Raw genomic sequence first — 18,373 nt, 5'->3', positions numbered from 1 at the left:
CCCACTTAGCCAACTCCACCCCTAGGGTGGGGCAGGTGATGTGAACCCCTCTCCTGAAATTCCACCATCTCGAGAAGGTGAGAAAACCTCCTATCAAGGCTAGGGCAGTGTCTTTTTCCACAGGAAGTGGTCACTAGAAGGTGTAGGCACCCCGATACCTGAACATCAGATATGACGAACAAGAGAAGACCAGGACAAAGAAGACCCACTACTTGAGAACTGAGGCCCTGCTTCCGAAGAAAAAGGCACTAAACCCTGCCTGCTGCTCCCAGTACTTGACAGTCACTGCTGCTGTGTTGTCCTGAAACCTGAAAAGACTCCAAGAACCCTGGAGCACCTCCAGCATTTAAGAAATCACTATTATCGCCGCCCTGCACACTGCAGGTACCTATCCCGTGAAGTTCGGTTTGTTGACGTGATGCCCCTTGATGAGCACCGAAACAAGAAAATGTACAACAGCTCCAGAGGGGGAGATCTGTCTCCTCACCAAGTTTGGAGACACCAGGACTTACCAGAGCCGCGGCCTACCAACACCTGGGTACTGAACCCCCAACGGCAAACACTGATAAGAAGAGTTCACTCCGGACATCCAAAGCTCCAGAAGCAAGCACCCATCGAGGGATGTCAAGACACCCGAGACCCACTTCCTCAGTGGCCCAGCTGTCCTGAGATTGCCTCTCCAAGTTGCCCTCTGTTGACCGGGACGACCTCAAGACACTGTTCGCTCTGCACCCAGCCCCAGCACCGACCAACCAACTAACCAGCTCTGCTCCCATCGCCCCCAGGCCCTTGCGCCCTCCTCCTTCTAAGGAGACCCATCAGACTTACCTGCAAGTCCCTCTGTGCAGTGCTTTTTCAAGTGGCCCCCTTCCTCTTTGTGCACCAGCTTCCAAGACCTAAGCACCTCTGCTCCTGTCCAATCTGGGAGGCTGCTGAACTTTTCCTGCTGAAACTTTCAACCTGGTCCTGACATTGACCTAAACTGAGAAGGTGAACTTTGTGAAAGCTTTGCCTAAATTTCTCTGCTTTTTCCCTATTGTTTCCTATGGTGCGTAATTGTGGATAGAAGTGATATATTTATCGAACTTTGCAAAATCATATCTCCAAAAGTACTTACCTTAGAACTGTGTTCTTGGTCTTACAAATTATATAAAATTCGATCTTGGATTTACTTTCGAGTGTGTGTCTCATTTATTGATTCTGTGAGTACAACTAATGCTTAACACTACCCTCCGATGAGCCTAACTGCTTGCCCACTCTACCTCAAAAAGAGAGTTAGTATTATCTACTTTTACATCTACTTGCCTTTTGGGGATTTCTCACACACTCTACGTAGTGTACTTCATTTTAGTACACTGTACAGAGAGGCTGTTTCCTACACAGAGGCCCTGAGAGGTTCTTGACTGATGCTGTAGAAGAAAAAGACAATCACGTTAAGACAATAGTAGGCTTCATTCCAGTGGGCTAATGCTCCTACTGCAAGGACTGTTCTGTCTAACATCAGGTCACTGGTTTAATCCTTGTGGTGTTGATCCATCTAGAGATAATTTCTCATTTGGTTTCTGAATTAATCTGCGTTGAATTGGGTAACAATAACACCTTTTGAATGCCAAAGATATGCAAGTTAATGTCTGATTATGCTTTGCATCCATGATTTTACTTCCAAAATCGGGTTCAACTGAGAAGTTGACGAAACCCTAGTGATCTGCAGTCTTGCACAAACACTGACTTAGATGAGCCTCTAGACAATAACAGTTCGATGTTACAAATACTTAATAAAAGTGACAATGTCTGCTGTTATTACACCTGGAAAGTATTCAGGACATCAAGCAGAAGGTATCAGTTACAAAGTCTTTGCCAACCCAAATGGATCGAGGAAACCCGTGAGGATTATTAATGCTTCCCCACAAAGAAAATAATGAGACGGAGGTCTGAGACATGTTATTAGCTGATGTATGTTTAATTTCACACCGAATAATAATCTATAAAAATAGGGACAAATCCAATTGATTTCAAATACCCCGATAAGGAGACAATTTATTTTTGGAAGTTGAGCTGAAACCTAAAATTAATCTATCAGTTTTTCTGCTAATCAGCATATTGTGTATGGCTTTAGCATCAATACAAGCACAGATGCACAATCTTATAGTCAAGGATGCTTTTCTTAGTGAGCTTATGTAAATGTTGTTCAATTTCCTCTAAGTTCAAGTACAAGTGTTTTATTATGATTTGGAACTCAGAGGTCCACATAATTACGAGCAAAAATTATACAAGGAACGATGCATACAAATTTCCAAAATACAAGAGGAAGCCATTCTGCTTAGTGCCATGCTTTACTTTTAAATAGAACCCCAACGACAGATATAGTGCAAATGCGCAATGGAATCAGTTGGACATTACAGTGCAATTATTGAACAATACAGGAAACTATACATTATTAGTACAGTACAGCAGATAAATAGTGCATAATGGCAGAGAGAAGGCTAAATAAATGAAAAATAGAATTCATTCAGCTTTACAAGGCAATACTTATATTATGGAATACATAATCTTTAAGGAATCCTATGATGGCCCATGTCAGAGGTGCAAAGCATAATACAGTTAATATTAAAAGTGCAGTATATAAACAAAGTTAAAAAATATTTAAATAGCATTTAAAGAAGTAAAAAAATGTTGTGCAATCTATTTCTAATAGAGGAGCAAAGATACATTATGGAGCTTCTGCTGCTGAAGGTATATTGTACTGTATGAGCAATGGTCTTAACAATTGACGTCGCAATGAATGTAGGAAAAGACAAACAAATATCTAATTATTTAAATCTGTAACATAGTTCGAACAAAGGTCACAAAGCCTTTCATTCTTAGGTATACCTCCCCAGGATCCAGTAACAATGTGTAAGGGAAGCAACCCTAGTAATAAGATAGTTCTACGCACATCATAGGGAAGGTTCCATAAAACATACGGTTGAGTTTTTTTTTTATTTTACAGATGCTGCTCTCAGCTACAATTTCATTCTGAGCATGCTCAGCACAAAGTACAATGTCCCTTTTCCAGCTCACTTCATAAATAGATTTTTTTTCATCCAATCGTTTTAAAAGAAGCTTGGGGAGAGGTGCCAACCCATTCTGACCAATTACAAACATATCTAGAGATTTCATGTAATTTGAAAAGAGAGCACTTCTTCCCTTCAGGCTATAAAATGTTTCGGGATTTAGTGCGGTACAAAAGAGGGTGGTGATGGACGGAGCATCAGAACCAATCAAACACTCACACCCAGTCAACAGATCTGGGTTTGATCCATCACCGTTCTTTAGCCCACTCTGCCACCCCAGTTCAGACATGGCCATATGCAAATCAGTCTGACCCTGTGCCTCATGGGAACAGTCCAGCCCGAACTGCCAAGCCATGCCTTCCCTGGACCGGAAACAAGCTTCCTAGGACCGGTTTCTGGCATTTCAGCCGTCTTCAGCCAGGCTTGCTTGAATCCAGTGGCAAAGTGAGCAAGGGACTCACGTCTGAGCATACCCTGCCAACTTATGGCGAACAAAGCGGTACAAAAGAGGGTGGTGATGGACGGAGCATCAGAACCAATCAAACACTCACACCCAGACAACAGATCTGGGTTTGATCCATCACCGTTCTTTAGCCCACTCTGCCACCCCAGTTCAGACATGGCCATATGCAAATCAGTCTGACCCTGTGCCTCATGGGAACAGTCCAGCCCGAACTGCCAAGCCATGCCTTCCCTGGACCGGAAACAAGCTTCCTAGGACCGGTTTCTGGCATTTCAGCCGTCTTCAGCCAGGCTTGCTTGAATCCAGTGGCAAAGTGAGCAAGGGACTCACGTCTGAGCATACCCTGCCAACTTATGGCGAACAAAGCGGTACAAAAGAGGGTGGTGATGGACGTCCATCACCACCCCCTTTTGTATCGGGATTTAGTGCAGCATGGATAGAGCCCGAGTCACTATTCAATAAATTGTTCCTCCACCTTAAAACAGCTGCCATAGCAAACACATTTGTAAAGAGGTGCTCAAATTCAAGCAAGAGAGCAGAAGGAACAGCTGAATGATTAATCTTAAAAATTTGACGCCAAATATGCTCTTAGACTTTCTCAAACAAGCAAGAGCTCTAGCATTTGTGAAAGCTATAGCTCTTGGTCTTGAAAATGACATTGTTTTTTAATTTTGTTTTTTTGTATGCAGTGGAGTGATGATATTTGAATGGCGCTATTGCCATTTGTATGACCTCGTGGCACTGGTGAACAATAAAATGGAATGTTTATTTTTAGAAAGTGTTCATCAGCATTGTTCCCCAACTCCGAGAGATGCCTCTGTAATCCTATCGGTGTTAAATCTAATAAAGCAACTTTGTCCGCATAGAGTGAGCAACCAACATTCATTGATCCTGGTTTAGGTGGGTCCCCATTAGTCTGTCCAACCCTGCATGGTAAGTCATGGGTGCAAAGAAAGAAAAGAAGGGGCACAAGTAGGCACCCCTGCTTCAAGCCATTATGTCTCTCCACTTTGCTGGACAAACCCTTGTTCCCTCCCATCAAGACCTGAGTCTTCGTGGAAGAGTGCAGGGCAATGATCAGCCTAAGGAGATGAGCAGGGATCCCCAGTGCAGACTGGTTCCTCCACAGCGTCCCACGGTCAACCCAATCGAACGCTATGGCGAAATCAATAAAGGCAGAGTATAAATCCATGCCCTTACCCACAGGGTACTTTTCAATCCGTGTTTGAAGGGCCATGATATTATCTACGATTCTACAGTTCTTGCAAAAATCATCCTGCTCAACAGGAACAATGTTATTACCAAATGGACATTCCTGAAGGTGAAGAAGAATACTTTTGATGAACAATTTCTCAATCGCATCCAATAATACAACCTGCCTGAAACCGACAGGAGAGGTTTTAGGACCCTTTTTCTATAAAGTTCGAGCAATACTTCCTTTCCATGAAGATGGTATAACCCCATTCAGGTAACAATATTGAAACACAGGACGCAGAAAGAGAGCCCATGCAGAAACTTCTTGTTTGATAAGAGATATCGCAAGACGTAGAAATTGAACGACCAGAATGCAAACACCTTGATGACATCTTATAAAGATGTCCTGAAGTAAAGAAGGCCACCTACAAAGGACCTACGTCTACCCAACTAGTGATTGATTGAGTTCAAATAATTGAGTTCAACAGTTCAACAATAGTCCGACAAGCTTAGTAACTTGCTACGTGATCTTAGTGAGCTTAAGGAGTTTGGAGTGCTGGTGCACTAACTGCTTGATGTGCTAGAAACAAGATACTAGGTAGGGAAGGGGAGCAAACACTGAGCTCACAGACTGCACCCTTACCTAACAGGGCTATCTCCGTGAGGACAGGCTCAACCCAATGTGGCCACTCTAACAACCACTCTACCGCATCCCCACCCCTCAGGTATTGAAATTAAACTTGAAATATTTCGGAATTTCAGTATATTTCAATGTTTTGAATCCAAGATCACGTCCAGGCACCAGCCACCACTAACCACATAACGCTTGTCGCAAGGTTGAATTTGAAGACATTTAATTTAACAATATCCAGCAGGCATAGATGGCAGTGATGACAATTTTTGCAGAGATAGACGTAATAAAATAAAAGGGGGCACAGCCAGCAGGCAGCAGGAGAGACCAGGTCCAGGTTTTCAAATGACAAGCAGAAAGCTAGCAATATCCAGCAAAAGATACATATGTGGGCAGAGTGCAGGCTCCCCACCACAAGCCGCACGGACCAAATGCTGGCCGCCTCCGCACCTCACTGTGGGCCTGCGTCCTAAGCCCCCACTGCGCACTAAGTGCTCCAAGTTGAAGCCTCCACTGCGCACTAAGTGCTCCAAGTTGCAACTATAGCACAATATCGCAACGTCCAGCTCATCAACTTGCACCTTGTGTCACCAATACTTCGGTCTGCCTCCTTACCTCCCGCCTCCTGCTTTCCGGAGTTGGGAGAAAAACAATACGACTGGCAGAAGAGTTTTGAGGACTGAGCCAAATGCCCCCTACGCCAAAGGACTCTCCCGCTGGAGACCGACAAACCGAGTGCTATGGCTGGCTCGCATTCAGCCATCAAACCCCCGCCCCCCCTTTACTGGGACTGGGAGACATTTAGGGAACCTGAGAAAGGCCACGACATTCAATACGAAATCCTCAGGGCTGCAGACTCAGAACCCAGGTTTGCCCCTGCCCCCCGCATTCCCCCTCCCCCACCCCCCAGTAGCGTGGAGCACACTTGCCTGTCCCCTCTGCTCCACTCCAGCGTAAAATCATCGAGGGGGGGCAACGGAGCACGGGGCTCAAAGACCTGGAGCGCGTAGCTCACCGGTTAACTTCGCTCCGCTCCCCTCCTCACTGAAACTGGCATCTGACATCAGGAGTGGCGGTTTCACTTTGCAGTTCGCGTATCAGTTCACGCCCAAAACAAACAAGCATTGGCATGGCCAATAGGTCCCGCGTTTGGAACTTATAAGTGTTTAGCTATGCAGCACTTAACAAACATCGTGCCGTTTAAAAGTGGCAGGAAATATTACTCCCATTCATCAAGGAATTAGCTATTAGCAAAGTACACAATTCTACATAAATCAACCCACAACTAAACCGTCAGATCATCCCTATAGTAATGTTTAAGAGATAAAGTCCATATTTATTCCAGTAGCATTATGTCTTGAAGATTGCATATGTGCTAAGCCCAGGCTCAACCTAACAAGCATTTGCAAAGCCAATAGGTTCCGCTTTTAGGACCTTATAAATATTTAGTTATGCAGCACAATATCCTTGGTGCAACGACATCAACTGTTGCATGGCTAAAAACGTATAAGGTCCCAAAGGCGAGACCTATTAGCTATGCCAATGCTTGTTGAATTATGCTGTTGATGTACATAGATGGATATATCCATCACGTTGCAATCTAGACTTTGTATTACGATGTACCCTTGTCTAATTATCGTGTTTGTTCTTACTTAATACCTAATAAAAAAATTACTACATTAAAATACAATATTTCCCTTAAAGTGCATGTTCCAGTTATAATACAAGTTCGTAAATGTTTTCATCTACAGCCCCATGCATACACTAAATAGTGAGATACTGAGTAAACAACTCACTCTGTACTTTTCCGAACTTAATATCAGAATTGCTTCCTTTAGATGGACTACGGACAAAATGCGGCATTTTGGAATAAGCCACGTCTTCCTTAGTTTGGCATATACAGGACAAAAAAACGAAATAACCATTTCTTGCTAATCGTTATTAAAGAGACCGTGAGGACAACACTTTCAGAATTAATCTCAAACAAACACTAAATCTACGTCTATCCCTCTTATTAAATAACGGTCTTAAGTTTTTTCTTCATTCATGAATAAACTTAGAACATAACAGGATACAACGAATCAACTAAGAAGAGGTGATTTTTTGGCAATTGCAGGAAGATTTTCCAAAAACTCTTAAATCCAGATGACTGGATTAATTGTCCTAAGCAAAAAAAGTAAAGAATCACCACAAATTCGAACTACAAATTTCCCTGATACGGAGTGGTTAGCTAATAAGATTGCAATAAAATAAAACGAGCCCCTAAACAGTCCACATTTACTTAGTTTCAATATTCAACATGTGAATTTGCCATTAAGGCAGGACTGGAGCATTTGGACGTAAGTGATGATAAATCTGCCCTTGGGAAAGAATGTTACAGCAATACTCAATTTTTTTCCAACTTCTGTAAAAACAACTCCTTGCCCTGAGTGTCATGTCAAAATAATGTGCGTATTGTTTTACTCATGTTTTAACACTATGCAAGTCACAAAAGTCAGAACCAGCAGTTTTTCCACACTGCATCATTTCATTTTTGCAGTGGTTAATATGAAATTTGAGTATGTGATGTCAAAAATGTGGCCCAAATTTGTTTGTGCCCAACTGGCCATTAGCGGCCTACTCGGAAAAAGGTCCTAGGTAACACAAAACTTTGAAGGCAAATATCCATTTCCAAAGACAATGCGCCCTACCAATTACACGAAATGAAGGACACCAATAAGATCCTCCAACGCAATGTATCCAGATAAGCAGTAAATGATAAGTGTAAGCCACCAATAAGTTTATGGTTAAATAGGTCATACCCACACGCTCATCTTTCATCATTCTTCTGTCTCCTTTGACTCCAAAAGGAGTGTTGGCCATACCACGGGCATCTTTCTACATTCAGGTCACAGAACTGCTCCCTCCCTGCAGAAGCAAGTTACCGGGTATGAAGGGATGGACTTCTCCCAACTAGTGAACTCCAGTTGAGCTTCAAACGTGATGGTTTCCACGAGTGATCTGCAAGTGGCCTGTATTTTGCGTATTCTGTGTTTACCCTGAATACGCCTGCTCAAACCTATGCACTGCTACCCTATTTGCATGACTCGCTCGCCGCTGGCATCAAACATATGTAGGAGGCGACGCAGCGGATGCTGGGGACGAGTACAGAAAAGGGAGGCGGAGAATGCAAAAAAGAGGCCAGAGAGCACCGCTGTGGAGGAGAGCAGTACAGAGGCTAAGAAAGGCGTTGGTTACGCGGGGGAGAGCAGCGAAGAACTAGAGTGAAGGAAGAAGTACTTGGAGCGAGAGCAGTGGAGAGCGGCAGGGATAATAGGGGCAGAGTGAAGTGGAAAGACTGGTCTCACACGTGTCAGTCATGCATGAAATTGTAAATTGCATTTACATGGCGCTTACGACGAGGCGTTGAAGCGCTTATATTTATTCCAGTAAAGGCCTTGAACATAAACTGTCCCCTTCAGCTCATACAACCCTAGTGACAATCTGCTAAAGTACATCACTACAGGGAGTAGTGTCTGGGGGGAGAGCAGCGCGAGGGAGAGCAAAACATTGGCGTAGGGTAGCAGCACTGAAAATGCCAAGAAAGCACATGTGAGGCTGGCTAGGAATAGTGACTGAAGGCCAGAGAAGTGCATGTAACTTGGGGAAAGAGCAGTATTGATGTGGAAAGGAGCAGCAGGGCAGATGCTGGGCGATGCAGTGGAAGTCGTGAGGGGCAGACAATATAAAAACAAAATTGACGAGAAGCAGCAGGGGGAGGGGAGAAAGGAATGGGCCTGCGCCTGTTTCCCTTGCGGGAGCGAGCAGGAACCATCTGTAATTACAAACAGATGGTTTCAAAGCTCGCTCCCGCAAGGGAATCGCCAAACGTGCACGCATTGCCATTCAAAGCAATGCAATGCGTGCACGTTTTTGACTGCAAAACTGAATCGATTTCTAAAGGTCTTTTTCCTATGCAGCGCATGCGCGCTGCGTAAGCGAGACCTAAAAATGGCACATTCTTGGTTTGTTATTGTAGCAGACTGAAAAGGATGGCAGTGGTAAAAAGTGAAGTTTACAAAGAGAGCCAGGCAAACAACCTAAATAAAGAAAGTCCCAATCACATGTTTATGATGTGCCTTTTATCACTGGAGACTCCCTTTAACTCAGTATGTGTTTAGTTTATAGCACAGATTAAATCTATTTGAAAAGAAACCAAGTGCCACATGTGATTTTATTAAAGAAGCATACGGTAATAAATTGTTATATTCAAGTATTCTAAACATCCTTGATCCTGCTGGCATATTACTAAGTTTGATTCTCTCCATGTCTTCTCCCGGTCCAATATGCATCTTACTCATTACCGGCAAGAAGCAGTTTGGGTGCGAGAGCGCAATATAAAAACAGTAACATGGTATTAGAAATTTGTGTTCATATAATAAATATGTAAAAAGTGTTAAGAGGATGAGGGAGGGAGAGAGAGACTGTACTTGCGCAGGTGTGTGCCTTTTATAGAAATGATGTAAGCTTAATATAGAGGTGACCCTTCAGATAAGTTGCTTGTTATGGAGCCACGCACAGTGAATTTTGAGATCACTGCTTCCCTGTTGTGCAATATGTGTGTGATCCTGGACAAAGCATTTGCTCTGGTATTCCAGTTCTACTATCTGGTAAATATTTGTGTTAATTGATTTATATTCAAAAAATGTGAGTGTTCTGTTTACCCTGGAAGTGTTTAGAGGCAATTCATTTTCTTGGTGTGTGCTATGAGCTTAAATATAATTTTGAAACACGAAGCACATTGTTACCTTGAACAAATGGTAAAACAACATTTTGATAACATTTTCAACTTATGAAAAAGGAAATCTTCTCTAGAGTTGGGAAATAATTCATGAAGCATTATATTATGGCAGGGGCAAGAGGAGCTGTCAACCTGGAAAGAGTTAACTCCCCAGCAGTGTGCTGACTGGTGATTGCATTTATCATGTTGCATGCTACTTCTGTGGGGGGAACAAAGGGAAGAGACAAAGAGCCGCAATACAAACAAGAATGAAAACCCTGTTTTAAAGTCGGAGGAAGCTGCCTTATGCCTTTCTTTTAGCAATACGGCACCCGCTTCATGGCCTCTGCACTTCATGAAACATGAAGCGCGGTGCCATGAAGCGGACGCTGTGTTGATAAAAGGCGGGTGGGCTCACACGCTTCCACAGAAGTGTCAGTTGTAAAGAAAAAATACCTCTGCACTTCATGAAACGCGGTGCCGTGAAGCCATGGCAATAAATGCAACCACTGTGTTTTCAATTTTAAACAAGAAGCACTCGTGCTTGTGCTGGCATGTCCCTTGCGGGAGCGAGCAGCGGCGCGCAGACCAAATGTTTTCAATTAGCGCGCGCGCGCCGCTGCTCGCTCCCGCATGGTGGATGCCAGCACAAGCACGAGTGCAGTGCTTACAAAAAGCGAAGACCGATGGCTAAAGGCCCTCCTAGAGCAGCGCATGCACGCTGCCCAGGCGAGACCTAAAAAGATTTCCTCCAAGTCATGCATTAACTCGTGACGATGCTAGAAGTGATGCACTAAATCTCCTGAATCTCAGAGACTTCTTTGGCAATGGGCTGCTGTATTACTATAAATAGTATGTAATCTTGCTGGAGAATAAACATAACCGTCAATTGTTGCACAGTAACAAAACAGAAGGATCCCATAACTTGATTCAAACTGTAATACAACATTTTACCTTTGGTGTCAGTTTGTATAAAAACCCTTGGGGTTAATTACCATGTGGACTTCGTATAAAGCGTATAAACATGTTATTTCATACTTGGAAATTATGGCTTTTTTTTTTTAATAAAAAGAGAAGTCAACTAGGTGCCAGAGAACACAGTGGCTTCCTGTGCGGATTTCCCACAAATAGATATTATAATATTGAAGCCTGGAATTCGTCTGAGAGGCTACCTTCACAAGTACATCAACTTTCGACATGCGGCTTATGGCTTATATAATTTTTAGGAAAACAACATTATTTCTCTAAGGCATTAATTTGACTTGGCTTAAAATTCTAAATAAAACTGGTTTTCAATCATTGGTGAAAAGCTTAGGGCCTTTATTCTGAACATTTGAAAAGGTTGTGACTTGTCTTGGATATCTGCTGTAGGTCAGGAGGACAGAAGGTACAGGAGTGCTATTGTTACCAAATTTTCATGGAGAAGCAGGAGGACATGTTGGTGCCGGACGTCCAGCAGCTGGTGGCACACTCCTTCATCTCATCTGATTTAAAGCTAACTGAGGTAAGCAGTTCTCTGACGAAGTGCAGCAGGAGGGGGCTTGGACTCCCTTTGTCCTTTTAGATTGAGGAACGTATTGTTGAAAGTATTTTCTCCCTTTATCTTGGCAGATACCATCCTGCTTTATAATTCAAATGCCTCGGTTTGGCAAGGAGTACAAGATGTTTAGTAAAATAATTCCTTCACTTGAGCTGGATATCACTGACCTGCTGTTTGAAAGTAAGTTTAACACTTGCTGTGTAAAGTATTGAAGGGTTTCATTTTTTTCATTTTAATTTGCTTTATTCAACATTAGTCATAAAAGCGTACAATAAATACAAAAATTGTCATTAAATAAAAACTATATAAAAACATAGTAAAACCAGTTTGATAAAAGAGCATTACATCACAAAGCTAAGTGAAAAGAGATTATAGAGCAAATGTTTAAGACAACTGCACAAAAGGGTCCTCTTCGCAACCATGGTTTGTATGGAAAAGGTGCAGTAGAGCACAAGAATAACGGGCGACATTCATACAAAGAAGCTATAATGTCCACTTAAGGATCTATTGTAGTTGAACTAGACGAGAAGGTGTATTGTTTGCTGATGCAGACTGGGAGTTAATATGGGGGTTATACAATAACAATCATTGCTTTTGCACGAATGACCCACATTTTACCCAGAAACTTAGCAATAGCACATGCATATACCTGATTCGAATCTATTCTGAATATACTAAGCTCTACTTGGCTACTGCGTGTCCCCATCAGCCAGGACATGGCTTTAATCCATGTACGACGAATACCAGCATACCCATAACAGGCAAATAAGACATGTCCAACAGATTCGGAAGCAATTTTACATAATGGGCACACTCCATCTTTGTCTGGGGCCCATCTAGCAGTAAGTCTTGAGAGGCAATGCGCCTGTCCTAAATTGAAAGTACAGTTCCCTATCAAAAGGGGCTGAGATTGTATCTTAATACGGTTCCAGAAAGAATGTAGATTTAAAATAATAAAAAAAGGTATTTTGTGGTATCTATCAGCAGCCATCACTACCCTTAGTGCGTCATCATATTGCATGAGTTTGGGCTGGGACCACAACCTCCTCCAAAACAACAAGGGACGCAATTTAGCTCTATCTGCCGGTGTACGATGACCTATATCCGTCATCAGAGGCTTATTGGGAGGGTACTTTGTGGTATGAGGACCAGATTCCTCAAGAAAGTATTTTCTGATCTAGTCTGTGGCGAAAGATTGGAAAAAAACCATAACTCTGAACCATAAAGACGAGCACTCGCAGCTTTGGCATCATAAATTTGCAAAATAGAGGCAATCAGTTTTGTAAGAGAGCTATTATGTTTTATTGCTATGGCCCCTGATATTTTCCTATGTTTGAGAATCCAAAGGTCCCACTGGGATTTCCATGAGGAGTTCGAGGGTAGAGTAACTCCCAAATAACTAAATATCTGTACACTATCAAGTGGAACATCTCCTTGCTTGAGCTTCCCTTTGAAAGACCTATATATATTGAAAAACATTAACTTTGTCTTCGCGGAGTTGATTTCCAAACCACCAGAGGTGCCAAATTCCAGAAAAGAATGTAATGGGTGTTGCAAACCACTCAGGGTATTGGACATCAATAAGGTATCATCCGTGAATAAGATAATCCGTGTTTTGATGCCTGCTAAGGATGGAGTATCAGTTGAAAGGGAGGACAGATGGGAGGCAACGTTATTGAGGTAGAGGGAAAATAGGGTAGGCACAGTACACACTCCTGACGAACACCCTTAGTAATGGGAAATAATCTGTCACCTGCCCGTGGGATCCCCAGCTAACTTGGGCAAAATTCCCTTCATGAAGACGGATCAGGTGAAGCAAAAGTCTGTTAGGAAGACCCAGATCACCCAAAACCTGCCATAACAAGTCATGCGGAACCAGATCAAAAGCAGAGTAAAGGTCAACAAAGGAAACATCACTCCCCCGTTTAACAATGGTCCAGAACCTGGTAGAGTCCTTGAGGGAACAGGCCTGTTGAGATCCTGCCATCTGTCTTCATACCAAGCCTTCTTGGCCTTAGACTGAGCCCTTGTGTATCCCTCCCTAGCCAGGCAAATTACTCCAACATACTTAGTTCTTAATGCCCATCCAAGATCGCTACAAGAGCATCTACTTTCTTTGTCAAACCACTTGTTCTCTTCACAAAATGTCTTTCCACGATTAGTAGAGGGAACCGTAAAATAACATAATATTTTCTTGAAAAACTTATTATGCAGGTCAGTCATAGTTACTAGGCTATCTGCCAATGGTTGAGTCAGGGAACTTATTTCTGTCAAACAGTCCTTTAGATCCAAACTAATTCAGTCTAAAACAAGGGGAGTCTCAACGATCTGAGTCTGTTTGAGCTGGCGCATACCAATCGATGGTGACATATCCCTCGTTGTGACAGGCAACAGCTGTCAGTTCCTAATTTAGAACAAAGAGAATTCAAAGAGAGGCTCGGAGGTGGGGGGGGTCATGATCAGTCTGTCCTATTGATGAAGGACATATCAACAAGAGATGACAAAGACGGAGGTCTAAAAGGATATAATCGATGTGGCTAGAATGGATTGAATTGCTATATGTGTCTGCACCCTTCCTATCAGAGAGAGCTCTGTCGTTGGCTGCTCTCAGGCCAAAATCCAGAGTGAAAGCTTTCAGCTGAAGGTCAGCCTCCATCCACCTCGTTATTGGGGGATGATCGGGCTGTGGTATTCCATAAATTTTATCCTCATTACCTACACCACTGAGATTATCATTGTCTAGGGGCTCAAATTAGGTGTTGAAGTCACCCCCTACTATCAAACACGAATTAGAGTGGTGTACTAGCAAAAGTTTCTCCAGAGCTATAATGGTATGTGACTGTAGGCTGCCTGAACACCTCTAGTATATATATTCTATATATCAATGTAATTAGCCCGTCTCTTAGTCAATACCAAGTGGATGGATTTTACAATTCAGTTCCATTCTAACCCATATGGTGAGACCCCCTGAGGATCTACCAGCTGATCCACAGATGGTGGGTACAAAATAGTTAAAATAACCAAGTTTAGAAACAGGTTCCACACACCAGGTTTGCTGGAATAAAGAAATGTCATATGACTAAATAAAGGAGTTCCAATCGGGAATAATGGTTTTAGATTTTAGAGCAGCAACATTCCAAGATAAGCAGGAGATCCCATTATTAACTGCAACAGACTTCTTCTTAGGTGAGACTTGACTAGACGTCACCAAGATAGTTACGTCAGGATCAACAATACTAATAGATGGAGAATGGCCTGTTATGGATGGTCGATCTAGCACCTGACTAGCCATCTCTAAGGCAATCATATCAGGGTCAGCAATGCTTGTAGATGAAAAATGACACACGGTGCGTGGTGTATCTGACACTGATGGAGATTTCATTAAACAAGCTGATGGAACTAGCCTCAACCCAACTGGATCTTGAATAGTCAAATGAGCCTCACCTTCACCATTTGCGATGCTAGGAAATGAATGTCAATCGACCATCCTAAGGGGAGAATCAACTTGTGGGATGTTGGAAAGGGTGCCTCCGTTGCAAGGTCACAAAGGAGTGAGATGGAATCATACAAGGTCCATTTGCTTGATGTTGAGGATTAGAAGTTCTCAAATATTTCAATAGGATTTTTGACTGGGGTTTCTCCTATCGTTCAGACACTCAATAACAGAAATGCGAGGAAGAAGTGTGTGTTTAGGTATATTGAAATTCAGAGGAAAATGTTTTGAGGATGAGAACTATGTAAGCTGCTGCACTAAACAGAGAGGTTACATCGTTAAAAGAATGGTTTGCACTACAGTTGACATTTCTCACCATGCCCTATGTTTGACATAAGTACAACACATTACTAATTAATAGGTTTCCTGCAACAATATATTTTTGTGATGGAAATATATATATATATATATATATATATATATATATATATATATATATATATCTCATGTTTTAGTGCTTTTAATGCGCAGTTCGCAATAGTATAGAAAACACCATTTCCCAAGGCTGCAGATGAGGGAAACTTCTCTCTAGAACAGGGTTCAGACTCCAATGCATAACAGGATACCATCACATCAGGACAACAAACTATGAGTAACTTGCCCCGGCCTCTGTCACCCAACCAACCAACACCACAAAGTCTGCTGCTAGCCCACCACTGCCTACGGGTCATGGTCGGCACTGACTGGCTGATTTCAGAATATCTAGCCTCGCTTCAGCTAAAAAAAAACCAACCTAAAGTGCAAGTCCTCGATTCGAAACATTCTGCATCGGACTTGGCTCGACTTTCTGCACCAAGACAATCAAAAGTAGACACTAACACATCTTCGGAGCTGAAATCTTTGGATCGGAAACAGACATCAGACTCTGCATCAAAAAAGATGTCTACTGGACCGAAACATTAGATACTGAAAATTGCTAGAGATAATTTGGGGTCGGAACCAAAAGAACAAAACGTGCTGCTTTCTCCAGAAACTGTACAGCCAGTACTTGGGAAATTGCATCAGCAGCTGGATTCTCATTAAAAAAGACTTAATATTTCACCCTGATACAGAAAGAATGCTCACCAGGCCCCCTCAGGAACATGTCCAACCAGCAAATAGCTTTCTTTTCCAGGCACAATAGATATTCTTATTGCTGCAAAAAAGAAGAAAGAGGCTAAAGCTACTAGTCCATTTCACTTGAGCTCTCTTCCAATCCCAGATATTCATACTCCATCACCACAACAGTCACCGTTTCATGACACTGTAAATTCACGAGAGGGATCACTACATTCTTTTACAGGAGATGGGGGAGACGATGACCAGCATTCATTACCTTCACATGATGACTTGGGTCATATGACACAGATCCACCAGTTAACACTGATCCTGATCTTTATCCATCCAAACCTTCCCCTCCTGACAACATCACTGCCTACCACAACCTTATAAGTAGGGCGGCTAATTTTCATAAGGTAACACTACACACTGAGGCAGCAGAAGATGACTTTCGATTTGAAGCTCGTTCTTTTATTCAGCGTTCCACACAGTATCTTCCCATGCCTAAAGGAATGCTCAGATATTCCACAGATATTTTAATGACCCAGTTAGATCTAGAATTATTACTCCTAGGGTTGAGTAAAAGAAATAAAACCTTGCCAAGCGGACCATACATACATTAGGAGTCAACTCACACCGGACTCTCTAGTAGTGGCTACTGCTCATAAACAAGCGAACTCTCAAGCAGCTTATGAGTCTCCCCACCATATAAAGGGAGCAAATGTATAGATGCAACGTCGACTTGATGGCACAAACCATAACTTGCACCTTCCCCTTGCTTCGAGAATGACCTCACACATTACATCAATGACAAAATAAGTCACATTTATTGCCATTACTGCTTGAACAATAACTTGTGGTGCATTTGACATCACACATGACATCATTAATAACATTTTAAGGGAAATCAACAATGACAATACTTATGGCTTCAGCTGTATTTATGTTATGTATTTTTGTAACGTGCACTATCATCCAGGAGAGTATCCTGGTGCTAGGGTATTGGACTAGCCTGGGCCGGGGCTGTGGAGAGGGGCCTATTTGAAGATCCATGTCTTCAGCTTTTTGTAGAACTTAAGAATTGAAGATCCAGGGTTTAGGAACAATTTTAGAGAAGACATGACAGCCGGCTGTTGTTCTGCGTATGCGTGGCAGTAGAAGTCCAGCTGAGCAAAGGTGTAGCATAGGCTCGTGAAATGAGATTCAGTTGTTGAGGTAATCTGGGTCCATGTTTTGTAGATCTTTGAAGGTGTACATGAGGAGCTTGAACTAAGTCCGTTTGTAATTGGAAGTCTGTGCTGTTCCCTATGTTGCGGTGTGATGTGTATGTGATGTGGTTGGTTCAGTGAGATTGTAGTTGCTGAGTTCTGAATTGGCTGGAATCGCGCGGCGAATTGCTTGCTGATCCCGATATAGAGGTTGTTGATCTTGTCCAGCTTGTTTGTTGCAAGGACTTGGGTGACAGTTTTCTGGCTGCTGGTGGGGCACCATTTGAAGACTTTCCTATGCATCTTCAGGATAGGGAAACATTTTTAACATACATCACACATTACATCATCAGGTGAAAGGCAGGAGGTTAGCAGAAGCTGGCCAGATATGCGCCAATAACCCCACCTCCCCCGACATCTTCCAGGCAATCAACGTCATGCATTGCATGACTGTGTCAGGTACTGATCTAATGATTCTTGCCAGGTTGGCAAGCCCCCACATCAGACATTTGAGTCCTGAAAAATGTTTGGAAGAGATTTTTGCCCTACCTTTCATTCTCTAGCTGCCGCACCTTCCACCATCCCACCAGCGACTGGTGGAGGACCATCTCTGTATTTTGCGTCAGGAAGTGCAAGCACTTCTGGCCAAAGAGGCTGTTGTGAGTGTCCCCTTGCCAGAAGTAGGAAGTGGCTGGTATTCCCGCCACTTTCTGGTGCCCAAGAAGGACTGCGGCATTAGTCCTGTTTTAAACCTGTGCTCTTTCAACTCCTTCCTCCAGAAGGAAAAATTTGAAATACTCACTATGGCCCAGGTGTTGTCTCGACCCTGGACATTGGATGGTGGTGTTTCACCTGCAGGATGCCTATTTCCATGTACCTGTCAGTGGAAAGATAGTCCAGGACATTCAGGCTATGATCTGGATCTTTCAGCCTCGGTACTGGATTCCCTTGGGGTGGACTCCGAGGCTGCTGTGACTCATGGCCTCCTGCTAGT

At 42.9% G+C, this 18,373-nt stretch overlaps 1 protein-coding gene across 6 annotated transcripts in view; it reads left to right on the top strand.

Moving 5' to 3' along the window:
• The window catches only part of LOC146830504 (ubiquitin carboxyl-terminal hydrolase CYLD-like), a 493,223-nt gene that overhangs the window by 428,139 nt on the left and 46,711 nt on the right, over positions 1-18,373 (top strand). For all 6 annotated transcript variants that reach the window (XM_085604702.1, XM_085604701.1, XM_085604700.1 and 3 more), the window contains 2 exons: positions 11,472-11,604; positions 11,712-11,820. In XM_085604702.1, coding sequence (XP_085460828.1) covers positions 11,472-11,604; positions 11,712-11,820 — 242 coding nt within the window. The remainder of the gene's footprint in view (positions 1-11,471; positions 11,605-11,711; positions 11,821-18,373) is intronic.

The sequence above is a fragment of the Triturus cristatus genome, chromosome 5_1, assembly GCF_964204655.1.
Source record: "Triturus cristatus chromosome 5_1, aTriCri1.1, whole genome shotgun sequence".
NCBI classification, from domain to species: Eukaryota; Metazoa; Chordata; class Amphibia; order Caudata; family Salamandridae; genus Triturus; species Triturus cristatus.
Note: the sequence above shows the minus strand (reverse complement) of the source record. Positions and strands in the feature narration are given on the sequence as shown.